The sequence below is a fragment of the Vipera ursinii genome (genome assembly GCF_947247035.1).
Source record: "Vipera ursinii genome assembly, chromosome: 9".
NCBI classification, from domain to species: Eukaryota; Metazoa; Chordata; class Lepidosauria; order Squamata; family Viperidae; genus Vipera; species Vipera ursinii.
The window spans coordinates 19544450-19571034 of NC_139523.1; the positions used below are offsets into that span (position 1 = coordinate 19544450).

General features: G+C 43.3%; 2 protein-coding genes across 2 annotated transcripts; one reads left to right on the plus strand and one right to left on the minus strand.

The window, feature by feature from the left end:
- The first annotated feature begins 1623 nt into the window (after positions 1–1623).
- Positions 1624–18210, plus strand: PPP2R1A (protein phosphatase 2 scaffold subunit Aalpha). The gene is made up of 15 exons (XM_083369374.1): positions 1624–1762; positions 4752–4842; positions 6148–6248; positions 7023–7255; positions 7407–7554; positions 7684–7839; positions 8038–8152; positions 9304–9374; positions 9827–9961; positions 10463–10636; positions 11004–11064; positions 13529–13683; positions 16110–16252; positions 16671–16762; positions 17666–18210. Exons 1-15 carry the CDS (start codon positions 1685–1687, stop codon positions 17680–17682), a joined length of 1770 nt encoding a protein of 589 aa, XP_083225500.1. The 5' UTR covers positions 1624–1684; the 3' UTR covers positions 17683–18210.
- A 6744-nt stretch (positions 18211–24954) lies between these two features.
- On the minus strand, positions 24955–25917 carry LOC310644756 (chemerin-like receptor 1; the record flags this gene model as incomplete). Its single annotated transcript, XM_083370058.1, has 1 exon — positions 24955–25917. The coding sequence occupies one exon, from the start codon at positions 25915–25917 to the stop codon at positions 24955–24957; it is 963 nt and encodes a 320-aa protein (XP_083226184.1).
- Positions 25918–26585: the final 668 nt, after the last annotated feature.

Below are 26585 nucleotides of genomic sequence, written 5' to 3' on the forward strand. Positions count from 1 at the left end.
TGGCGCTTCAGTTTTGCCCTTGAGAAAGGGTGAAGTTCTCCTTTTTTGTGGAAAACCCTTTGCAAAAAAAAGGAAGAAGAATCTAGTAGTACCACACATTTGCACTGACTGCATGTCTACAGCTTGTCTTCCTCTTGAGAGTCTATGCCAGGGGTGTCAAACTCAATTTCATTGAGGGCCGCATCAGCATTGTGGTTGCCCTCAGGGGGCTGGGTGGGTATGGCCAGGGTGGGCGTGGCCTACTGAGTGGGCGTGGCTAGAGTGTGTATGGCCTACTGGGTGGGCGTGGCCAGCTCTACATCGTTGGCATCAAGGGTGCCTATGGGGGCCTGGGCAGGAGTGGGACAGATCTGAGGGTCTCTGGAAGAAGGAGGGTCTCTGGGCCAGGGCCAAGGCAGTGGGGGCCGTTCCCTCACTGTTTCCAGGATGGCTTCGCGGGCCGCATGAAACCACTTCGCGGGCCTGATCTGGCCCCCGGGCCTTGTGTTTGACATGTCTGGTCTATGCGGTACATTCGGGAAAATCCATTTTTGTTCCCCCCCCAGGTCACAGTTTTGCAAACGTTGGCCTTTGAGAGAGTGACTCCTCTAAAGTCATCCCTTGGAAATCTGTGTGTTTGTGAAGTAATTTCCAATATTGCAGATAATCCTCGACTTACAACCATTCATTTAACAACTGTCCGGAGTTACAACAGCACTGGAAAAAGTGACTTATGACTGGTCCTCACTTTTACGACTGTTTCAGGATTCCCATGGTCACGTGATCAAAATTCAGGCACTTTGCAATTGACAAGCATTTATGATGCATACAGAGTCCTGGGGTTGGGTGAGCACCATTTGTGACTTTCCCAGCCAACCTTTAGCAAGCAAAGTCAGTGGGTGAAGCTGGATTTATTTAACAATTTACTTAATCAATGAAATTTTAATGTGTGCAGCAAGTTCTTAATTGCATAATGTGTATATGTGTGTCTGTACACATACAGTCAGCCATACATGCATACAATCCACAACGGTTTTATTTTTGAAGAAAATAAGATTGACAGATGAGCACTTAAAATGCCTTTGCATCAAGCCCACTCCCCGGCTGAAGTGAGGTCATAGATCTATGCCGTCATAAATTAGTGACGTCATCATAATTGCAAAGAATAGAGGCAAAGTTGCTTTGGCGACCCAGTCATACATTCGCCCTCCTCTACTTCTGCTGAAACAGAAGTTGTTTCCACTCTGGGATTGGTTATTATGAGCTGTCCGTCAAAGCCACTGGCGAATCGCCTCTCCATAATCGGAAAACGGAGTTGAGCTTACACTCCAGGGGCGGGACTATTCCTTAGTCCTTTGTGAGCCTTATGACAGAATGGATAGATTCCTATCATGAATCGGAAAAAGGCGGGGATGTAGTCCATCTAACCAATTGAGATGAAAAAGAGGCGGTCGTAAACGACCTAATTTCCCAAATCTCTTTGTGGGTGGCCTAGTTCTGTCCAATGAAGAACAAGAAACTCAATGACAGATCGACAGCTATGCTGAATTGGAAAATCGAAAAGAGGGAACTCGTCTGAAAGAATCCAATCAGCTTTTCGTATACGACAGAGTGACAACCCGAGGAACCAATGGCATCTCACCCGCCCCTGCAAGGCAACAGTGAGAACCCCGCGCAGTCTTCAGAAGAGAAGCCGGGAGCTAAGATGGCGGCCGCCGACGGAGATGACTCCCTTTATCCTATCGCCGTGTTGATCGATGAACTGCGGAACGAGGACGTTCAGGTACGGCCCGATTCGGCGGGCGTTCAGCGGTTGCTGAGGGGAAAAAACAGCCAACGGGGAAAGAATATGTCCAAGCCCGAGAACCCAGTGCCCGGCACGATGACCAATCAGGGGCGGTCTTTTATCTGAGAAACCCGGATGGAAGCGCTCAGAAGCCGAGCCGGATTGGTCGCCAGAGGTCTCATTGGAGAACACCGAAAGGAAGGGGGTGGCTAATGAGAGGGGCCGTATTGTCTGCTCCCCCTCCTGCGGCAATGCAAGCAGCCGCGCGATTGGTTGGGCCACCCATTTCTCTGATGGGGGGGGGTACTCGGGATGGTGTGTGGGGGGGGGGCGGCGGGAGGCTGGTCGTCGTCTTTTATCAAGCATACTTGTGTGGAAGAGAGCGGAGGGTTCTGATTGGGTCGTGCCTCGCTCGGTTCAAGCTTCCTAGCCAATCGGTGAAGCGCCTGGGGCAGCCGCGGGGATGGTTTTCTTATTCTGGCCTTCCCTTGCTGGGGATGTATTAGGCCGCCCCCCTCCCCCCCCCAACCGGTTCCCTCTGTATGAAAGGCGGTGAGGGAGGGGCTGTCAATAAAGGGGGGGCTGATGGAGGTAGCCCTTGGTGGCTGAGGAAGGGGTGGAGTCTTCCCTTCCCTCGCCTCTCCCCCACCCTTCTGGCTTCCGGATGGATGCCCTCCAGATGTGTGGCCCACAATCCTGAGCTTTCTGGGGCGCCTCTTGGAGAAAAGGCTGCCACAGCCATTGCTAATGGGGGAGGAGGCTTCGAAGTATTTCTACTAGAGCAGGGCTAGGCAACCTTGGCTCTTTTTACGACTCGTGGACTTCAATACCCAGAATTCCCGAGCCAGCCATGCTGACTCAGGAATTCTGGGAGTTGAAGTCCACGAGTCGTAAAAGAGCCGAGGTTCTCTACCCCTGTACGCTACCAGATGCTATATCGGCTTTGTCCCGCCCGCCTGGTAAACTTGCATGATTCGTGTACAGGTGGTTCTCGACTTATGACCACAGTTGAGTCCCAAAACTTCTGTTGCTAAGTAAGACACTGGTTAATTGAGTTTTGCCCTATTTGATGAACCATCTTGCCCCAGATGCTAAGGGAACCACTGCAGGAGTCAGTTGCCAAGTGTCTGAATTTTCATCACCATGCGGCAATGGTCGTCAGAGTGAAAAATGGTCATAAGTCACTTTTTTCAATGCTTTGAACGTCACTAAATGAATTTTTGTAAGTCGAGGACAAGCTGTGTGTGTGTGTATACATATATACATACACACAGACATACATACACACACACACATCCAAACTAGACTGTTGTTTCTGTGGGTCATATATGTGTGTGTATGTGGGTTTATGCATAATTATGTTTGTCGTGTTTACGCAGTGCATATTGGAGATGGTTACCCTTGAGAGCTGTATGCAAAAAAAATCTCATTTTAATGTATGCCGATTAATGTACATTTAAAGTGACAATAAGTTACAATTCTATTATTCAGTTTTAAAGCCACAGTTGTTTCTGCTGTAGATGCACAAGAAAAAAACAACCTAGGTCTGTCTTGCTGCAGGAGTACCTTTAGGGTTGAGACTCGGTCTGTTGGGCATCCAGCCAGCAGGATCAACCACCTTATGTGTTGTGAAATCCTTCAGGTCTGTCTGTTGGGTCCCTTAAGCTTGGTGACCATAAGATACAAGGATTTCAACTGCTGGCTGGGGAAACTGAGGAATTGAAGTTCATGCATCCTATGGTAACTTAACCACATTTGAGAAACACTGCCTTGCAATAAAGTAAGAGCAAACCAGGGATCCTGGTGATGAAATTGATTCTTCAGAGGGATGCAGTCCTTCCTATCTGGAAGCTTCTAACTTTCGTTTTTACTTTGAGCAAATGGACCTGCTAGGCAGTGTCCTTTCAGACCCTTGAAACTGAACTAATTCAGCAGAATGGGAAAGAACTGTAAGCATCTAAACTTTCAACAAGGCATCTCCAATTGAATAGCCCACCAGTGGTTGGGGTGGAAAAACACTATTGCTGTTTGCAAATAGTGCCCCCACCACCGTCATTTTCCCCCCAGTTTACACTCATACACATGCTTCACTTGAAAAGGAATCCAGTGCCTGTTGGAGATGAATGGAAGCAATACACCAGGATAGGAGTAAATCGTCATTTAAAGGAGCAATCTCTCTGTGTGTATATGTATGTGTGTGTGTGTGTATATGTGTGTGTGTGTGTCTGTGTTTAATGTATCACAGGTAAATGGAGAATAAGAGCATTATTATGTATTACACATCAGATGTAAACAGCAGCTCCATAGCTTTTGTGTGAGGGAAAAGAAGGGGGGAAAAGGTGAAGTCTTGCTAAGTGGAGTTGCATTCATTATATCCTTTCATTGTTATCTTAGTAGTATATAACCCTGGATAATCAGGATTATTCAGTTGGAGATCTTGACAATTCATGCAGTCATAATTTGTAGATTTTTTTTAAAAAAAAATCAGCATGCACTAGACCAGCGTTTTCCAACCTTAGGAACTTGAAGATGCGTGGACTTCAACTCCCAGAATTCCCCAGCCAGCTATGCTGCTATGCTGGCTGGGGAATTCTGGGAGTTGAAGTCCACGCATCTTCAAGTTCCTAAGGTTGGAAAACGCTGCACTAGACAATATAGAATTGGAACAAAACAAAAATTGTGGTTTATATTAGCCATACATACTATTTTTATCTGTGTCTCTCTCTGTGTGTGTGTATATATCAATCATTATATACATAGATGAGCAGACAGATTTGTATGTTTGAATAAATATATGCAAAGAGGCACCTGCTACCGTGTGGGTGAATTATGAAGATGTGTACAAAAATGGAGTGCTTTATTAGTGCCATAATAGTTTCAGTTATCCATATAGTCAGTATTCAGCATTCAGGCAAAACTGGCATATTTCTCCTCAGGGTTCATCTGTGTGAATCTGTTCCTTGCTTTTCTTACCCCCCATATGCAGCTTCGTCTGAATAGCATCAAGAAACTCTCTACCATTGCACTGGCCCTGGGTGTTGAGAGGACGCGCAGCGAGCTCTTGCCTTTTCTCACAGGTAAATGGAAATACTTGGCAAGGTAGGCAATAGAATGTGGAACTAGCCTAGAGGCAGTTTGGGCACATTTCTGTTCCAGTCATTCATTTTGGAGGATTGCCCTGTGCCTGCTCTGTGACCATGAAGATCCTGCAGAATACTGTGACATCCTTTACACCGTGATCATTGACAGAACCCCAGAATCTGCCAAAACTTGTGTGGGGAGTGAAATATCATGGGGCCTAATTCTTTGCTGATCTGCATTAAGTCATGGATGTTTCAGTTGTCAGGTGTTTCTCCTCTTTATGAACGATTAACCTCCTCACTTCAGCTTTCATTTGTCATTAGTAATTTTAGGAACAGGTAATATCTAAATAAGTTAATCATCTTTATATATAAACCTGACAAAAAAGATGGAAAATGTGGAAATACAGCTTTCCTGGACCTACATCTGTATCTCATGGCAATCAAGTCTGAAATTGTATGCCAGATTTCCCCTAACATGAAGCATTCCAGACATTTTGCCCAGTAGCTCTATTCCTGACCATTGATCATGCTGGCCTGGGGTTGATTGAAGTTGTAGTCCAACAGATATGGAATCATTTCCCGTAAGCAGTGTGAATCACTGAGGTTTACCCTTTGGAGTTGTATAGAGTATTTTATATTCTAAAGCAGATATGTCAATCTCGCGACGTCACATGACGTCACGCAACGTATCGGAGCCTTTTCGCCATTGCCGGCAATGGGGTGAGCGCGGCTTCTGGATGATGCGTCCGGCCTGCGGGCCGGCAGTTTGACACCCCTGTTCTAAAGTATTTAAATTGTGTGCAATATTGATTCTTGGATCTTCCTAAGACAGTTTGTGAAATATTGATGATGTTATATTAAATTGGACATGATTCTACCATGGTTCATGTGTGTCTCATCAAATCTTTCATTAGATTTCTCTGTTCTCGTAGGCCAGGGGTCTTCAAACTTCGCCCTTTTATGACTTGTAGACTTCAACTCCCAGAATTCCTCAGCCAGCATGCCTGGCTGAGGAATTCTGGGAGCTGAAGTCCACAAGTCATAAAAGGGCCAAGTTTGAAGACCCGTGTTGTAGGCATTTAAACTCAGTCCTCTTTATGACCATTTGAAACATAAATATCAATCCAGGTATTCAGATACTCAGCTTGGCTGCCTCTCAGTTCTCCCTACACATATGGAAGGATAATAAAAATAAATAGTTCATGAATTGGCACTTTCTCATTTTTTGTTCTAAGGATATACAGGCTTTGTCTTACTTTTTGTTGGTTTCTTTTTTTTCCTTTTTTTAACTTCTTGCAGACACTATTTATGATGAGGATGAGGTGTTACTTGCTCTGGCAGAACAGCTGGGAACTTTTACAGCTTTGGTCGGGGGACCCGAATATGTCCACTGCTTGCTGGTAAGTTATAGGCCACTTTCTGTGAAGGACTCTGGAAGAGTGACTAACACAGAAGAAAAATGGAAGAACCCCTTCTATTCCTTCCAAAAGATGAAATTGGGGTACGCATGTTGTTAAATGCCCAGATGACCAAGATGCTGAGAAGTTAGCCTGGGTGGCTAGGATCCTAGACAGGGGTAGGCAACCTTGGCTCTTTTATGACTCATGGACTTCAACTCCCAGAATTCCTGAGCCAGCCATGCTGAGGGGAAAGGGAAAGGTTTCCAAGCTCAGCCATGCTGGCTCAGGAATTCTGGGAGTTGAAGTCCATGAGTCATAAAAGAGCCGAGGTTGCCTACCCCTCTCCTAGGTGGTTTGGTTAGTTAGTAAAGAAAATGTTTATCCCCTTCCAAATTAATAAAAGTTTTAAAATGATATTTGGTGATTTATTTGTTTGACTCCATATCATAGGTGGATTTAATGATAACAGTATATGGGGATTTCCCCCCCCCCCAAAAAAAAAAGTTAGAATTGTACCCAGATAGAACAGTATGACTGGAATGTAACTTTTCCCATTTGAACACACACATCCCAATTTTCTGCCACATTCCTTGCTCCCTGTGTAAGCTTTCTTACCACTTTCTTCTCGGGAAAAAGAACGGAATTACTTGAATTCTTATGACGAACTCAAACAAACAAGCCGATAATTAAAATCTTTGGTTTTTCCTTCCTGGTGGTTCATGGAAAATGCATACATAATGTGCCATTTCCTCCTCTTCCTCCTCCTCTCTCCAGCCCCCACTCGAAAGCCTCGCTACAGTGGAAGAGACGGTGGTGCGGGACAAGGCCGTGGAGTCCTTGAGGGCAACCTCCAATGAACATTCTCCAGCCGACCTTGAGGCTCACTTTGTGCCCCTGGTGAAGCGCCTGGCGGGAGGCGACTGGTTCACCTCTCGCACCTCTGCTTGTGGCCTCTTCAGCGTCTGTTATCCCCGAGTTTCCAGCTCAGTTAAAGCTGACCTCCGTCAGTAAGTCAAATGCCTTGCAGTCCAAAGTGGGAAACACTCCCCCCCTTTTATGAAATTCCAAATAATCAAAAGAGGAGAGATTCTTCCCCCGTTCCAGTATGTTGTCCCTAATAAGTTGCTGCCTTTTCTTCTTCTTCTTCTTTTTTGGCAGATATTTCCGAAATTTGTGTTCAGACGATACGCCAATGGTGAGGCGAGCCGCAGCCTCCAAACTGGGCGAATTTGCCAAGGTCTTGGAGCTGGAATATGTCAAAAGCGAGATCATTCCCATGTTTGCGAACCTGGCGTCTGACGAGCAGGTCTGTATGGCATCATGTTAGCTTTGCGGGGTGGGGTGGGGTGGATAAAGGGGAGCAAGCTGAATCCGAGGGGGTGGGCTGTCTACCCCTTGTGCTTTTTGTGAGGACGATCTTCATGTCAACATACAGGACTCTGTGCGCTTGTTGGCTGTGGAGGCCTGTGTTAATATTGCTCAGCTCCTGCTTCAGGAGGACTTGGAGTCCTTGGTGATGCCGACGTTACGACAAGCCGCCGAGGACAAATCTTGGCGAGTCCGTTACATGGTGGCTGAGAAATTCACAGAGGTTTGTACAGATACTTGTGTATTTTGAAGTTTAGATCCTCTTCATTTGTGAAAGTTAAATTACAATAAATGTCAAACGTGTACCAGTGCTTTTGTTCCTCTGCAGACCAAGAGTTTTTGTGGGTAGAATTCTTTCTGGCAGGGAGGAAAGTTTTCCTGTTTGGAGTGTTTCCATGACTGTTTTTTTCCCCTCCTATAGCTCCAGAAAGCTGTTGGGCCAGAAATCACAAAAAACGACTTGGTCCCAGCCTTCCAGAATCTCATGAAAGACTGTGAAGCTGAAGTGCGAGCTGCAGCCTCCAGCAAAGTCAAAGGTTATTTTTAGTCAATATCAACGTGTCTTTGATATTTATATAGAATTCCCCTGTGCAGGTAGCCCTCAAGTTACAGCCCTTCGTTTACAACTGTTCAAAGTTACAGCAGCCTTCGGGGAAAAATGACTTACCACTGTTGCAGCATCAGCATCGTTATGTGATCAGAATACATGCAACCAGCATGTATTTACAACAGTTGCAGTGTCCCCGCGATCCAGCGAACACCTTTTGCAACCTTCCTAGCTGGCTTTTTACAAGCAAAGTCAATGGGGGAAGCCAGATTCACTTTAAAAACCTTACTTTCGCTTATCCACAGTGATTCACTTAACCACGGCAAAAAGGGGCATAAAATTGAGCGCGAGTCACTTAACAACTGCCTTGTATAGCAGTGGAAATTCTGGTCCCGGGTTGGCTTGTAAATCAAGGACACCTGTACAGAGGCTTTCTGAAAGAGATGGACTCAGGGCCAGAAAAGAAGAATTTTGTTTCATTAAATACATCTACTTGTGTAATTGTTTTAAGCACTTAATATATACGTCAATACGTCAATGCTGCAAACATTGGATGTTTTTGCTTTGACAATATAAAGAGGCAGCCTTTTCCCTTAAATTGTTTTGCTCTTAGAATTAGATGAAGCTGGGGGGAGGAGGAAGAATGTTCTCCCCCCCCCCCCCCCCCCGGTTGTGTTTAATAAGGTAAGAAATGGCAGAACGGAAGGGAAGCTTTGCCCTTCAAACTGATTGGAGAACGTAATTTATGACTGCTAATTGAAGGAGGGAATTGTGGCAGATATTAGGTGCTGAAGGGAGGGGAATTCAGATCTTGGCATTCCACCATGCTGTGCTGAGGCTTTGTTTTCAGTATTAAAGACTTTTTAGGATAAACAATGCCCAAAAGTTCTTTGAAGTGTTTCATTAGTCGGAACCGTGACATCGTAGACATATGACAATTGTCTGGATCCAGCTATAGGAAGACTTGTAAGTTTTCAGAACAGAGGTCAGGAATATTTTTCCCTACAGTTTCAAGGATTTGTATCATAATGCCTTATGTTGGGCCGGAGAAATTTAAGTATTCAGTTGATAATTAGGAAAAAAAATTACCTGGGTGAAATCTGCCCTGAAATTCTTGTTTCTCCATCTTTCTTTCCCAAGAATTCTGTGAAAATTTGTCTCCTGATTGTCGTGAAAATATCATCATGACTCAGATTTTACCCTGTATCAAGGTACGTACCAGAAAGCTATCTTGTTTAGTAACTTTTGAGCGGTTCTTAAAAGCATCAGTTCATAGTTTTAATTGGCCCAATCGGAAGCATGCTTGCAGGAAGGCTGAAGAAGGCGTGGGGGAGTTGTCCTTAAAGAGGAGACGTACAAAGGAAGCGTTTGCTTGCTACTGCCTCTAAAACATTGATGTTTGCAAGGTGACCAAATTTTAAAGGGAATCTGGTTGACTTCCTCTATGAGTGCTTGTTCTAGATATGTGTCTGCGAGTGTCTGATTGTAGAGGTTGATAGATTGTAGGTGTGAATACATTGACTTATTGAGATATATTCCAATATTCCAGTTATTTATTTCATTCAACAAATAAGATGGCAGCCGTGGTGTGTGAAGGCAGTCAGATCGGAGGCGTGGCATTAATAGCTTGTGATGCCTTAAAATATGTCATTTGATTATTTAGGAACTAGTATCAGATGCCAATCAACATGTGAAATCAGCTTTGGCATCCGTGATCATGGGATTGTCTCCTATTCTGGGCAAGGACAACACAATTGAGCATCTTTTGCCCCTCTTCCTGGCTCAGCTCAAAGATGAGGTGAGTGTTCTTTCCCTCCCCCTATTTTTGAGGTCACTTAAGGGTCTTTGTGGTTTACTTTGAGGTAAAGAGTAGTGTGTTGTCTACTCAGATGGCTTCACTGCACTGAGATAATTGAGTAAGAATAATTAAAGAAAATCTATAAGTTAGTGTTGTATTTCTCAACTTTGGCAACTTAAAAGATGTGTGGACTTCAACCCCACCAGAATTCTGCAAGTTGAAATCCATACATTTGAAAAATCGCCCCCGCTGAGAAACACTGGATTAGTGTTAAGGCATGTATATACACTTCTAGTTAAATGATCTTAGGCAATCTATAGACGACACGTCCTGCTTCTAGGATGAATAGCTTTCTGAATAGCATCAACTGCATATTTTTTTTCCAAAACCTTATAACTGGTTACATTAATATTGGCATCGCTTAGCTATCCAGAAAGTTGGAAAGGACAGTCGTGGCAGTGCGTCTTGTCCATTCTCATCCCTCTTGTCTTTTTTCTGCAGTGCCCTGAGGTCCGACTCAACATCATCTCCAACCTGGACTGTGTGAATGAAGTGATTGGCATCCGGCAGTTATCTCAGTCTCTGCTGCCAGCAATTGTGGAGTTAGCAGAGGATGCCAAGTGGCGTGTGCGGTTAGCTATTATTGAGTATATGCCCCTGTTAGCTGGACAGCTGGTGAGTGTGGGGATTTTTTTTTAACCGTTTGAAAATAACTGTAAAGATTTCAGGTTTTTTACTCCGCAACTTGGACTTTATGAAATCAGTTAGAATGTGAATAGCCACAGGTGCTTGTAGAGTTCCTGCTTTTCTATGATTAATTCTGCTCGGGCTGTTTTGCCAAAATCTCCAAATTTGATGATCACCTATTGGGTTGCCCTGAAGTGTCTGCTAATTGAACAGAGTCTGTTTCTCCAGATTTCTGTTTTTCTGTCAGTTTGTTTTTTTTGTTTAAGGATGAGGATTTTATAACTTTTATTTGTAACCTCGTAATTTGCCACCTTGCTGATTCATTTGCTGTCACTTTAATGTTCCCTGTCTTCAGGGTGTGGAATTCTTTGATGAGAAGCTAAACTCCCTTTGCATGGCCTGGCTAGTGGATCATGGTAAGACTCGGATCCTGATGATTGATAGTGGTTCGTTTCCCCTTTACCAGTCATCTCCTGTAACATTTATTCACAATTCTGCACTTCACTTCTAAGTTGCCTGGTACAAGCCAAGGAAGGTACAGTTCCAAATCTGAAGGCGTCTTGATTTTTACAAGTAGTTTTTCACTTAATGACCAATTGCTTAGCAGCACCCAAAAGGTGCTTACAACCTGATTCCAAAGTTCTGATGGCTGCCATGCCTCTCCCCCCCCCCCCCCAGTTATATGACCATATTTGGGGCACCTGACATCTGGCCTGTGTTCATGGCCTCTTTGTAGCATCCCGTGGTCAAATAAACACGTGCAGTGTTTTTGCCAAAAAAACCTGGCATTTTCTTCTGATATTTGGCAAAAACAACAACAACATAACAAGCAGTAGATTTGCTTTACCAAAAAAAGGTCCTAAAATCGGGTCAGTCATGTGATGGACCATTGGCAGGCTCCATTATGGCTAAAAATCGAATATTGAAATCGCCAGAATCTGACTTTCGAAAGTGGCGATTAATTCTGTGTTTAACTCTAGAAGCTTTAACAGCTTCAGGACATCTTTAGTTTTAGCTATTATGCCAGCTGCAGCTTCATATGGACCGGAAGCGCTTCCTCAGATCTCCATTCTCTGGATGGAGAATCTAATCCAATCAGGCTTATGTGGTAAACTCTGGAGTAATTGAGTAGGATATTTGAAGAGTTAGCACTTTTTACATATTCCATACTGAATGTGAGACCATCCGAGAAAAAGCTTTCAGTGGCTCCCAGTTAATGCAGGGCAGTGGGTAACTTTTAGTACAATAAATATACGAATAATATCTTTAATGAAGATTGGTTTCTTATTTTTTGTCACTGGTTTTCCGTATATCTAAATGCCCTAGAATAGATATTTAGTTTGTGTATCTATTTCATAGTTTATAATTTAAACCACTTAGATAACTTTTTTCATGGGTATCAAGTGGAGGTTACTAATCAGTTTTTTTTTAAAAAAAAATTGTAAATGTCTCATAGGAATAGAAGCACCCTTTCCTTCATCTCCGCTACTAAAGATATATTTGATTGATTTTTAACCTGCCTTTATCAGGCAGTGAACGTAGCTAATACGCCTTCCTTCTCCTATTTTCTCCACAACAACAACCCTGTGAGGTGTGTTGAGCTGAGAGAGGGTGACTGGCCCAAAGTCAGCCAGCCAGCTTTCTTGCCTAAGGTGGGACTAGAACTCACAGTCTCCTGGTTTCCAGCCTGGTGCCTTAAACCACTAGACCAAATTTTCATGCAGTTCATCCCAAGTTAAAGTAGTTATTTGGCTTTTGGTACACATTTTTAAAATTGGAAGTGCTTTTACCCAACTAGTAATCTATAGCACTGAAAGCATATTTCAGAATTAATGGGATACATCGTATCAGCAATTTTCTCCAGCTGAGAAAATGAATCATTGAAGGCTTTTAGCACTAAAGGAAAAGAGGTTGAATCACATTTCGGTATTTAATGGGATAATCTTTTCTAGCAATTAAATTCAGATTTAATGCAAGTACATTACAAAAAAAAAATTACAACACTGTAGCTTTTTTCGTCTTTTTTTTTCCCTGTTTCAAACTTTGATTATTCGGCATGCAGCATTCATATAATGTTCAGTTATTTTTATTGTCTTTTGTACCATTTTGAGCGTGTTAATGACAATAGTGAATTTGCGCTGTTCGGTCTCATTCTCGCCTAATAAAATGTGTTCAAACTCTGACTGGTCATTATATAACATGGTTAAAAGCTCATTTTCAACCTAGAAATTCTCTTTTGTCAGTTTCAGTTATTTTGGGGATAGGTACAGCGTAGGTACGGCATCAAATGAGGATATAAATTGCCAGTGGAAGCCAACTGTAGCAAAGCTCTCACCATTATATTTCGGGTTCCAGGTGCCATCCGTTCCAGTTGGGTAGGAAAAGAGGCAACGCAGACTGTAAAAAGAATACAGTCAGCTCAATTAGAAATGCCACCTGTGGCGTAAAATAGAACTGGTTTCCAAGCAAATGTATAGATAGGACTGCAGCAAAGAATAGTAATTTGGCCAGTGTCAAAATGCACGATAGAAACGCGGTCAGTCACACTTTCTCTAATTAAAAAGTATTTCTGCAACCCCAAAGTACCTCTGCGTTTTAGAGAGAGGATTTTTTTTTAAAAAAGAAAAAGAAAATCAGGTTATTTTTCCCCCCTCATAATCTTTGACACTCTCCCGTATCCCTGAATATCTCTGTGTGCTGCAGAGTTTACCTATTGAAACAGAAAATCGTGATTACTGCAGGTATATCTCAAATCCCAAGTCGTAGATACTGTGGCAAACCTACCAGAACTCGGCTCCCTTAAGTCTTCTGCATGTGGCTGTTCTAGAATATGCGTGCGAGCTTTAATCTGTTGTATGGCTCATTATTTCTTCCGTGCAGTTTATGCCATCCGAGAAGCAGCCACCAGCAACCTTAAGAAGCTTGTGGAGAAATTTGGCAAGGACTGGGCTCACGCCACCATCATCCCCAAGGTGCTGGCCATGTCGAATGACCCCAACTACTTGCACCGCATGACTACGCTGTTCTGCATCAACGTGAGTTGGGGAAGGGATGAGCGAGAATAACAAGCGGGACAGATTAAGGGAACGTGGAAGGAGGTGCGGGTACTGGTTGTAAAGAGTCGGTGCGTGAACTGTGATAAGTAAGAATTGTCTTTACCCTGCCTGGGATTTTTTGGTTAGGAGAGCAGATGGCCTTGCTGGGGAACTAAAACAAAAGAGCTGTAGAACAAGGCCAGCATAAGCCCAGCTCCAAAACGGCAAAGTTTTTTTAAAAAGTTTTTTTATTATTATTTCTAACAGAGTTCAATAATAATTATTCAACAAAAAAATGTTATCCAAGTATCTTATTCACTGATACAAATTAAATTCCTAATCCCTAAATCTTTTCTCTAACCGTTGATAAGATAGGTCCCAAGTTTGAAAATATTCTGCTTCTTTGTCTTTCAACCTTAAAGTAAGTCTGTCCATTTCTGCACAGTCCAATATTTTTTTTTTTATTATTTCTTCTTCTGGTGGTATTTCTTCATTCTTCCAATATTGTGCAAATACAATTCTTGCCACTGTTATCACATGTAGAATCAAATATGTACTTTGCTTATTAAGTTTTTCTGGCATTATACCTAGTTAAAAAAAATCAGGTTTATAGTTTATGTGTTTCTCTAACACTTTTTCTAACCAAGTGTGGATTATTTATTGTCCAATATCTCCTTGCTTTAGCACATGTCTACCACATACGATAATAAGTATACTGGGTTTGTGTTTTCATTTCCAACATTTCTCTGACATGTTTTTAAACATTTTTGCTAATCTTGTTGGTGGCAAATGCCATCTATAAAACATTTTATGTAAGTTTTCTTTGTATGAAGCTGACATTGTCAATTTATAGTTTTTCCCACAAACTTTGCCACTTTTCTAAGTCTATATTATATCCAAAATTCTTTGCCCATACTATCATTGTCTCTTTTACTTGTTCATCTTCCATTTTCAAAATTTAATAAGAAATTGTACATTTTTATTAACTTTTCATCAGAAGTTAATAATGTCTGATCAAACATAGTCTGTTCTTTGTAAAATCCATATTGTTTAATATCTTTATCATATCTGACTTGCATTTGTAAATGTGACCACCATGTTAAATCGATGCCCTGATTTTCCATCTCAGTTCCCTTCAGAATTTAGAATATCTTTGTATGTCCATATTTTATCAAGACTGACTAGATTTAGATGTACAAATGCTTCCATTGTTGAAAGCCATCCTGGAATTTTCAAATAATGTTTACATTTTATTTTTTCCCAAGTTAATAATAATGCATTTCTAATGTAGTGGTTTTGGAAGTATTTATGTAATTTATTTTTTCCATATCATAGAAAGGCATGCCAACCAAGTTGCAGATCATGTCCCTCCAGATACAGCAATCTCTTATTTCTAAGAGTTACCCATTCTTTTTTCCATGTTAACACTGATGCGTGATAATACAAAACCCAATCTGGCAAGCCAAAGCCTCCATTTCCCTTGGCTTCTTGTAACATTTTCAATTTAATTCTAGCTTTCTTTCCTTGCCAGATAAATTTTTGAATCAGATAGTTTAAATCTTCAAAGAATTTTTTTCTCCAGTTTTATAGGTATCGTTTGAAATAAAAATAATATTTTTGGTAATATATTCATTTTCACCGTAGCATTTCTTCCTAACATCGACAGTTGAAGATTCTTACTTTTTTTTTCCAAATCAAGCTTTATTTGGTTTAGCAATTTAATATAATCTTCTTTTATTCTTGAACATCTTGCTGTCAAATATATTCCCAAATATTTGACCTTTTTGACTATTTGCAATTCTATTTTTTCCGATAACTGCTTTTTTTGTTTATCTGTTTTTCTTTTCAATCAGTCTCGAATCTTTTCTGCACATTTTTTTATATTCCTTAATTTCGTTCCCCCATTCCAGATTTCTCGCCCCTTTTAACTCTCTTCTTCCCAAGTCTTCCTGGGTTTTTTACTTTTAAAAGTTATCCAATTCAGGGAATTATATTTTAAAAGTCCATAGGGAAGAGAGATAAAGAAGAATCTCACCCAGATCAAACACGTTGTTGACAGTCAGCTGTTGGGTGGCACTGCCACAGCCTTAGCTGTCTGTGGCTTGGGCTCTCTGCGTGCTTGCCGGAAGCCTTTCTCCCGCCTGTTTGAAGAACTTCCTCAGTCCATTTGGGCCAACCACCGTTGGCTCTGAACTCCCAAAGTTTCCCTTCCTCCTCGTTGCCTCTCCAAGGCGACTTTCTGACCTCTTTGGGTCTCCAGAGGAAGCAAAAATCAGACTAGGAGACCGGAGCTCCGGTTTCTTTCATCCGTGTTGCCATGACACCCGGGGTGAACTTCAAAACAGCAAACTTCTTAAATATAAGAGCTCCTCAGATCCAAGTTGCACAGGGCCCTTGATCTACCTTCCTGGCTCTTCCTTTGCTAGGTGCTGTCGGAGGTCTGTGGGCAGGATATCACCACCAAGCACATGCTTCCCACAGTATTGCGGATGGCCGGTGATGCAGTAGCAAACGTTCGCTTCAATGTAGCCAAGTCACTTCAAAAAATTGGACCAATCTTGGATAATAGGTATGGGGAACAATAACTTCTTGTGGATGCCATCTGGGTTTGGGGCTTACCTTGGTCATTGGGGTGGGAGAAAACAAAGAGGAGAGGTAGAAGCTGTGGTGGCACAGTGGTTAGAATGTAGTATTGCAGGCTAAACTCTGCCCACAGCCAGGAACTTAATCCTGACCGGCTCGTAAGGTTGACTCAGCCTTCCATCCTTCCAAGATCGGTTAAACGAGGACCCAGGTTGTTGGGGGGGGGCAATGTGCTGACTCTGTAAAAACCTCTTAGAGAGGGCTGTAAAGCACTATGAAGTGGTATATAAATCTAAGTGCTATTGCTAAAGTGGGAATACTGAAGCTTTGGAGAACCTTAGATATAGGGCCTTCTGCCTACTTCCTCCCCCTCATTCTCTGCCTTGTCTTTTTTTTTTTCCCAGCACCCTCCAGAATGAGGTGAAGCCGGTGCTAGAGAAACTCACCCAGGACCCTGATGTGGATGTCAAATATTTTGCCCAGGAGGCACTGACTGGTGAGTGTGCTGCCGCTGGTGGAGTTGTGTCTATTTCCTTCCTTCCTCCCTCCCCCACTCCATCTTAACCTAAAACCTTTAGCGTGCATTTCTCTTTTCTCGCTAGACCTCTGCCTAGTGCTTACCATGGAAGGCCTTATGGAGGAAAGACATAAACCTTCTCTTTTCTTAGGCTTCGTCTTTAATTTCTGTTTCCAAGGTGATTTCAAGCTCACTTGGCATTCAACCTGACCTTTGAATGCCCGTGGTCCTTTGTTTTTCCTGCTGTTAGCTGTTTCCCGCAGAAGGCTTCCAGGAGACGTTTCTTGATCAGCACCTTTGTCACCCCTTTAGAGAGGGAAATCTATGGGGCGTTCGTGATCCTGGGCCTAAGCTCGAGCAGCAAGTCTGCTAATTTTATCTGTAAGGATTACTTTCCAAAATTTATCTGAAAAGGTTTCATGGTCAGCCTCTAGTTTCCCTTTGCAGCCAACCAAAAACGCATAAGCAGAACCCCAGGCCTGGGTAAGAGTTTCATAGCCCTGGAGATGTGAATCTTCTCAAAAGCTCAATCCCCTGATAAATTCAGAGTTGGCTTCCGTGAACCCTTGGAGCACCATGGTTCTCGAGGACGAGGGGGACTGCATACACAGTTACTCAGGATCAGTTACATGTTTGCGACGATCTGAAAGTTGTAGCGGAAGATCCCACTTGCACCCTGCAGGGACTGACCAATGGGCACCTAAATAGCTGAGGTCTGACTGCGCTTGGGACTCTCCTTTTCAAATTGACCCTAGCGTGTGTGAGTAGCAGTGTACAACGGGCACCGCACAACTGAATGTACAGCTGTTAATGAAATAGTTTATTAGCTTTCATAAACTGTTAACATTTAATACACCCTTTTCCTCTCTCTTTCCCCTACAGTGTTGGCGTTAGCTTGAATCCAGGACCTGGCTCTGCTGTCTCTCCAACTTGGATGCCGTTGGGCCAACTATCTTTCTCCCTTTTCCCTGCATGTGTATGACCAGCCCACCCATCTCCTATTGGATGTACATGATGGAATAGGCCATGGCTGACTCCTGTCCTCTCGGGCGTCCCACCTCCCTCTTCTCCTTCTCTTAGCTGTGTATTTTCAGACCTTCTTGGGCAGCTGTGATATTTTCTCCCCTTCTCATAATGGTCAGGTTCAACTTAACATTTTTGTTCCCACCATCCGGGGGCCACAGGTGACCCACCCACCCTCCGTTCTGTGAAACTTGCGAGAGAGACAGAGCAGGGGAATGGGAGGCAGAATCTATCTGTGGAAGCCGCCTGTCACTTTGGGGGCCACAGTTTGCATGGGAATGCCATCACCGTGCAGCGTGTAACTGTGCATGAGATACCCAGTTGAGCTTTCTCCCCATCCACGCTCGGCCTGGTTGGTCCCGTTTCCATCCCGATGATTAAAGCCGCCATCTTTTCCCCTCCTATTTGCCGTTGAAGTGTCAGTCAATGAAACGTGTTCCTTCACTCAAAATCAAACTCAGTAGCGTCCGCGCCTCGGTTGTTTTGCTCCAGAGAAGGTAGAAGGGTAGTTCACTCCTCAATTTAGATCTCTTGGTTTATCAGGCTTTGTAATATACGGTGTTTCCCAGTTCCTCTGCATGATTCTATTTCTGTGCCCTTTCTGTTTCCTTTCCCTGGCCTTTGCTGGAAGGAGGTAGCTATTTGGTGCACGGGGATATGTATGTGTGTGTGTGTGTGTGTGTGTGTGTGAGAGAGAGAGAGAGAGAGAGAGAGAGACAGCAAGCAAGCAAGCTGTGGAGCAGTTGACATAGGCTGTAGAGTAGAAAACTCAAGTTGCTTTAGCTCATCGCAGTGGGATACTACCTCCAGGCCATATTTTGTCCCATATTCCCACTGAACTTCCAAACTGGAACCATTCCCAAATTCTGGCGGTGCGAAACGAAAAGATGCTCTTTGATGAACGACGACACATCAGTTGGCAGAAGAAGAAGGGGACATTGGTGGTTTTCTCCAGCCATGCTTGAATGATCCCATGGGCTCTTGATTGATGGGAGATCTGACTTCTGTACTGTCCAACTTCCTCTTCCCTTGCAGCTTTGCCTTGATGGATGTCCCAGTTTTCCTTCTTTAGCACCTTTGAGTTCCTTGCTGTCCTCTCTCTTAACACTTGCACTGGACATGTGAAAGAAGTGTATATTCTAACCACCCAACCCCTAACATACACACACACACACACACACACACACACACACACACACTGTCTCCCATGCTCCATTAGCAGAACATTATTTTTAAAATGTCAGATTTTGTTTGTGTGTATGTGTACCCGTGTTTTATTTTTCTCCTCTCTCTGATTAATAAAATGCTCGATCATTACTTAACAAGGCTGGTAAGATTGAAGCTGGGTCAGTAAGTTCTTTTTGAAATGAGGCTGCGGAGGAAAACCCGTTAGGAGTTGGAAGTCCACAAGTCTTTAAAAGTTGCTGGCTGGTGAATTCTGGCAGCTGAAGTCCACACATCCGAAAGGGACCAAGGTTGAGACACCCTACCTTGGGAGGATAGCTGAGCTGCTTGGGAGCTGGATCAGTTCCTTCGGCTTGTGAAAAGATTTCAGTCACATCTTTTATGCCTCACTGCCCTCCTCCATTTATCCTGCCTGCTTTTTTTTCCTATTCTAATCATGCTTTTGGCAAACAAAAAAAAAACATCCTGCATGTTTCATTCGTTCTGTCATTTGCTACAATGAAAGGAACTAGCCTTTTACGTACTTGGCCTTAATTTATCAAAATCTGTTGTTAAAATTAACTCTACTTAAACAGCTGGGCTGATGAGAAGGTGGGAAGCAGGATTGGCTCCTGAAGAAAATGGCACAGAATTTCTTTTTTAATGGCTGGGGCTTAAGAGTTCCCAATGAAAATTAGTGCGCCACTGTCAACGTGGTCTTGAATCAAACCAGTTCTGGTGCTTTTTGTAATGGATCTGGGGTTTTGCCTAGAACTGATCTTGACTTGTGTGCGCAGAACCCTTACTTGTGTTGCTTTGATGACCAGTGTGGAAAACAAAAGGTTTCAGGGTCAACAGTCCCAACGCCTGGGGATATTTTAATTCAAGAAATGATATTAAAGAGGACCCCATCACCCATTCCAAACTTCTTTCTTTTTTCTAGATGGGAAGGCATAGGAGATTTGCCGTGTCTTTATCCCACTTGCTTTATTTATAAATATACAAACAGCGTAATTCAAAGCAAGCAGACATTTTCCAAGAGAAATACCCACCCATACACACACATATCCAAGCTTAGCAATTTATAGCCAGTTTTCTAACTGCAAAGGTTTGCACTCGCAACGCCTGAGTTTCCCCCTCAGGACCATCTACAACCGTTAAACCAGTGTTTCTCAACCTTGGCCACTTGACGATGACTTCAACTCCCAGAGTTCCCCAACCAACAAGAATTCCTGGAATTGAAATCCATATACCTTCAAGCAGTGCAGGTTGAGAAATACAGCATTAAAGGAACACTTAGGTCTTTTTTTTTTTTTTTTTTTTTTTTGAGAAGGACCACAAGCTGGCCTACTGATCATCCTTGGCTGCAGGTCGAAAAACTAGAAAGGGATATAATTTGACCAGTATTTTGACTGCTGTTTAACCCCACGGCCTAATTTGAAGCAGCAAGTATCTAGTGGTTTCCCCATGGACCTGTTTTCCTGAGGTTGAGGCCAGAATACCAAAAGAGATCTAAAGCGTTTTCTGCCCTTGAATTTAAAAAAAAACATTACTGTGGGTGGGTGGGTGTGTGTCCCCATCACCGCCCGTATCTGGAGATGGGAGACTAGTCTACAAGCTGTCCATCTTACAAATATAAGATTGTGTATGCCTTTTTTTAATGAAGAAAATAAGTTTTGCTTTTTGCTTTTCCAGCAGCTTTCTACCCATACTCAAAAAGCTTCACTGCTGTGCTAGGTTGTTTTTTTTTGTTGTTGTTGCTGCTGTTGTTTTTTAATCGTCCTGCTTCTCTGATTCAGCTGCAAATGGTGATTCTACTACAAAATGACTGTCCTTTGTTCCATCCTGTGCAATTGGCAGCCGCTGGGCTAATCAAAGGATTTTTGCATTGCAGAGAACATTGTGCCTCTCTAGAACCGGCTCTGACGACAAATTTACATCAGAGGATGGTTATTCCTCACTCCTCCTCTTGGGGGGGGCACTGCGGTATGGAGATGATGAGCGAAAGATTGTCCCAGTCCGTCATAAAACGCCTGGTGCCTCGCCTGGTGCCTCGCTGCCTCCAGGGGCTTATGGCAATTGTAGTAACAGGACAGGCATTTGGCAGGGGGGGGTGTACCACTTGATCCTCCAGACAGAGGATGGGTGAGATACACTATTAAGATGAGCCTCAACTCTACCTTCAAGCAGTGTGCTGAAGTGTTCTCGGCTACGCTGAGAAAAGTATAAAAATGTCAAGACAACCCCCCAAAAAGTGACTTGATTTTACAGTTAAAGCTATGCTGAACCTAGCAACTAAACACATCTTGCACTTACGCGATACGTCGAGCTGTGTAAATTAACAGATTGAATTCAGACAACATAGGAAAACATAATGCGATTATAACAAAAGCTTTACATGCTGGGCAAAAACGGTGGGAAAACACAAGCTTTTAAAAGTTAATGGGCCTTCTTTTTCTAAAAATGCATGTGGTTCATCCCCAAGCACATTAGGATGTAAGATGTGGTAGGAGTTTGATGGTGGCAGGAGAGGGTCCCTAGATTGGTTCCCCATCTCTTAAGTTTTGTTATCTTAAGCAGCAGATCATCTGTTTTATGCTTCCTCCTGCACCACAATCAGTCCAGGGACCAAAGAATAGGCAATTTTTAGCTTGAATCCTTGCTTGATGCAAAATATGGAAAGCTAGCCACATTTTGCTGAAACAGTCCAGAGACAAGAGCATCATTTGAGACATCCTGGTATCATTAACCAAGTTTGGCTGCTAGTTAGTTGGAATTAGTTTTCTTGCACAATCCAACTTTTCGTTTTAGTTTTGCACACTGGTAAAGTTCCATTTTGTTCCCCAGTAGGAAACTTGATCTGAAGTAAGGGATATGAATGACTCACTTGGAATCAGACACAAAATAGAATGGAGAGAGTGAGGTCTGTAGCCATCCAGAAAGCAAATACTCTTCTTTAAAGCTCTGCAAAGATGGCTCTCCATCTTTCTAGACCATAATTTTTTTTAATTTTTTTTATTTTAATTCCATTTATATCCCGCCCTTCTCCGAAGACTCAGGGCGGCTTACAAGCTTAGCAGTAGCCTTCATTCTATGTATATGCCTGCTTATTAGGGCTTTCACACACACCCCAAGCAGCATTATTACAAAGTCAGCTTAATTGCCCCCAACAATCTGAGTCCTCATTTTACCTACCTCGGAAGGATGGAAGGCTGAGTCAACCTTGAGCCTGGTGGGATGCGAACCTGCACTAATTGCAGGCAGCTGGTGTTACTTAAGGAGGCATCAGCCCAATGCTCCACCAAGGCTCTTAGAAATGGTCTTGAAGTCTCTCTGCAGCTGAAAATCCAGACAACCCATGACCAAACTTGAGGTTCTTCTCTTTTTAGTGGGTGAGTCACATTTGCCTCTCCAATCTTACTTCTCTAGCCTGAAGAACAGGCTACCTAACCTTGGTAATGGAATGAGTGTTTGTTTTTTCTCCAAGAAGAAAATTAGAAAGGTAGAACTTTTCCCCCTCCTCCCCCATCCCTTACCCCATGCCCTACACAAAATAAAAAGAGTTGGGACGATTGATTTTTGGGTGGTGGTGGTCTTTAGATGGTCACTTAAAAGCAGGAGATTGTCCTAGCCATTCTAGAGAAAGGCCACTCTTTGCTTTTCAGTGAATTAAATTAACAGTGGCTATTATTCACCCCAGGACATTATGAAGGATGGGATAAAGGTAGGGAAGGTACAGTATGCTTCTCGATGGTGATCTTTACAAGCAAAAACATGTCAGGAACAGAGAGCTTTTGCGAGTACTAGCCAAGAAACAAAGAGGGCCTGCTGTTTTCAGTGATGAGAGTGATGTGAGGATCCTCTTAATTTATCTTAAGTGTTGACCATTTCAGGAATACAACCCTATCTGAAAGCTAACTCAGAAGGTGAGCAAGTTTTCCTTGATGATAATAATAATAATAACAATAACAATAATAATAATAATAATAATAATAATAATAATAATAATAATTAATAATAATAATAATGATAATGTTGGAAGGGACCTTGGAGGTCATCTTGTCCAACCCCCTGCTCAGGCAGGAAACCTTATACCATTTCAGGCAAATGGCTGTCCAGTCTCTTCTTAAAAACCTCCAGTGTTGGAGCATTCACCACTTCTGGAGGCAGGTTGTTCCACTGGTTAGTTGTCAGGAAGTTTCTCCTTAGTTCCAGGTTGCTTCTCTCCTTGACTAGTTTCCATCCGTTGCTTCTTGTCCTGCTTTCAGGTGCTCTGGAGAATAGCTTGGTTCCCTCTTCTTTGTGGTAGATGGAACCATGTTTCTGATTAAATAATGTCATGGACTCAAGCCTTCTTAGAGAACTTCCTTCAAAATAACTCACAGTCTATACCTTGGTTTCCCCCTGAAGAATTACTCAAGTGCAAAGCACAGGTTCCTATTTTAATGGACAGAAGTGATTAATTAAAAGTAGTTTAAAAAGTCCCCACGGGTGCAGACACAGAAACCCTGCAATGGACTTTGAAAAAAAGAAAAAAAGAAAAATCATCCTAATGCTACGTAAGACAAAAGAGGTGCCCAGAAAAAGAGAATCCCCAGAAAAGAGATGCTTTTTCATTACTTAGATTTAAAAAATGGGACTATTTAAATTTTTTAAACAATTCCTTGGGCTCTGATTACAGTTCCAAAGCTCTGACATCACACCAAATCAGTGTTTTTAAAATTCGGGAAGGTTAATTTGTGTGGACTTCAACTTCCCGAATTCCCCAGCTGACTGGGGACTTCTGGAAATTGAAGTCCACACATTCTAACAGTTGCTGAGAATGAGAAACGCTATTATGTATAGGAATCTCAGGGTTATTAGCTATACTGGGAGGTCAAAATAACAATTCTCCAGTAAAAGCAGCAGTCAACCTTTTCCATCTAACGCCCAGAAAACAGCCTTGATGTCTGTATGCCACCAAGAGCCAGGCTCAGCTTGAGGGGAAAAAACTGTATTTTTACAAGGAAAATGGAAAGTGGGGGGAAGGAAAGAATGCATAGACTAGGACAGTGTTTCTCAACCTTAGCTACTTGAAGATGAATGGACTTCAACTCCCAAAATTCCCCAGCCAGCATGGCTGACTGAAGAATTCTGGGAGTTGAAGTCCACCCATTTTAGGTTGTCAAGGTTGAGAAACACTGGAATAGGATGAAATCTTGAAAAGGTAACCAGGAAGCCAGCTACCAGCCTCCATGACAGAAATACACTGAGCAGTAGGATTTTATTTTACTTTTTCCTGCAGATTTTGCTCTTACAGTGATTTTACATTTTGAGGCAGGGAGGTAGGGAACTGGTCCAGTTCCTTCCCCCCCTCCCCCCCACACACCCCAGTTTCCAAAGGAGTCTCTGGCCTGACCCAAAACATTTGGAGGCGAGAACATCTGGACACCGGTAAGCAGGATTGCTTCTCCACAAGCTGCTGCAAGTTGAAAAAACGGAGCAGTCAAGCTGATAAACACACCAGATGCACAACCTTACTAGCTTAAGTAAGGCAGCAATCTTTTTCATTGAAGTGTAAATTCCCCCCCCCCACACACACTGAGCTCAGAGGGGACTGAGGTTTGAGCAGAGACAGGTAAGATTGGCTATACTTACTACAGGAAAAAGGAGGGAGCGAAAATTGACAAAAATGGAGAGATCCACAGCCAACCCAGCAATTCTATGCTTACATTGCACAAAGATAGTGCACTAACTATCTCATAATTTTTGCATCTCTTCTGCTTTCCTTTTTTTTAAAAAAAATCCTCTAGTTTTTAGTCCTTGAGATATTCTCATTCTTTCTCTCTCTCTCTCTCCACACACAAACACACACACACACACACACAGAGAGAGAGAGAGAGAGAGAGAGAGAGAGAGAGAGAGAGAGAGAGACCCAATGGTTTGAGAACGCCCTCTTCTGCTGGTGAAATCCCGAGAGACTAGCTTTCCTGGTGACACATCTCTCAGAGGTTGCCAGCCAGAGGCGCTTCCTCAAAAGCGGTCTTGAAGACCTGCAGCAAGGATCTCCTGACGGCATCCTGGAATTCTTGCCCTACAAAGACATAAAGCAGAGGGTTGATGCAACTGTTGAACAAGGCCAGACACTTGGAGAGGGGAATGGCTACCAGCCGCATGCTTTCGGGCACAAGATCCATGGAGATCCTGGCCAGAGCCAAAGCATGATAAGGGAGCCAACAGAGGAAGAAGCAGAACACCACCCTGGTGACCACCAGGAAGGGTTTGCTGGACTTGTTCAGCTTCTTCTTCCGCATGGTCACCACCAGGATTGTGTAGGAAATGGAGATCACCAGTAAGGGGAGAAGGAACTGATAGAGAAAAATGCAAATGGTGAGGACTTCGGCTTGCTGCCAGTCCTGAAAGATGTCCAGGTTGTTGCAAGAGCTCCGATTATGGTTATCCACAGAGACCTGGGTGAAGAAGTAGGAGCTGGGGACGAAGAAGGCCAACGACAGCAGCCAAAGGCATCCACAAGCTGCCCAGGTGAGCCGTGGGGTGCGGTAGTTCTGGCACCAGACGGGAGCCACCACCAGCACACAGCGATCCACACTGATGGAGCTGAGTAACAGCACACCGCTACACACGCTAAGCCCAAACAGGCAATTGGCCACTTTGCAAGCCACAGAGCCAAAAGGCCAATGCAGGTCAAGAGCCAAGTTGAGCACCGTGACCAGGATGAGGGAGGTGGATGCCAAGTCAGCTAAGGCCAGGTTGAAGAACCAGACGGTGTTGGAGGTCCATCGCAGCTTCCAACCGGTGACCCACAGGACTACCCCATTCCCAGTCACACCAGCCAGAAAGATGAAGCTAAAAATCACCCCTGTGATAATCTTTATGCTGTCCCGCACAGGGTTTTCCTCCACGAGCACTTGGGAGGAGGAACCATTGGCACCCAGGTTTGTTGACATCTCCCTGTCAAAGAGATAAGAACAAGGCAGAAGATCCACGATTATTCATTATCCAGACCAGGCAATGCAATTTGTTTGCAAGGGACCACATTTTTACCAAAAAGCAAATTATCCCCAAGGGCCACAAAGTTATTGATGGTAATATCCCACCCCTTGCACTATTAACTATTAAAATTGTACTGCATCAGAAAAATGCAACTAAGCTTATCCCAGCTCATGGACGATACAATGGAGTCTTATCCTGAAGAACACAAAGTCTAGCATTTGACCTAGGAAATTGTAGGATTTAGGTCTGGGCAATGCCTCTAGCTGCTGAAGCTCCCAATATCCCCAGAATGGCCAATGCGTTGCATCCATAGCCTGCCTTTTCTTTGGGAACTCTATCTTTTATCCCAACTAAGCTGAGAAAGGGTGACTGGTCAGTGTAACTGCATGATCTCTGGTTCAATGAATGTTTCTCACCCTTGGCAACTTTAAGACATGTAGTGTAGGAGATAACCAGGATGAGCCTGAGGGAGGGGTCAAACGTGTCATCAGTCGTGAATCCCTTCATGCCCACAAGAGATCTAAACTAGGGCCCACCTTGAATTCCTTTGAATTTGCTTTGACCCTTAGTAGTTTGTACTAGTACAGGGCTGAAGCTTGCAATAAATCTTGATACCCATTTG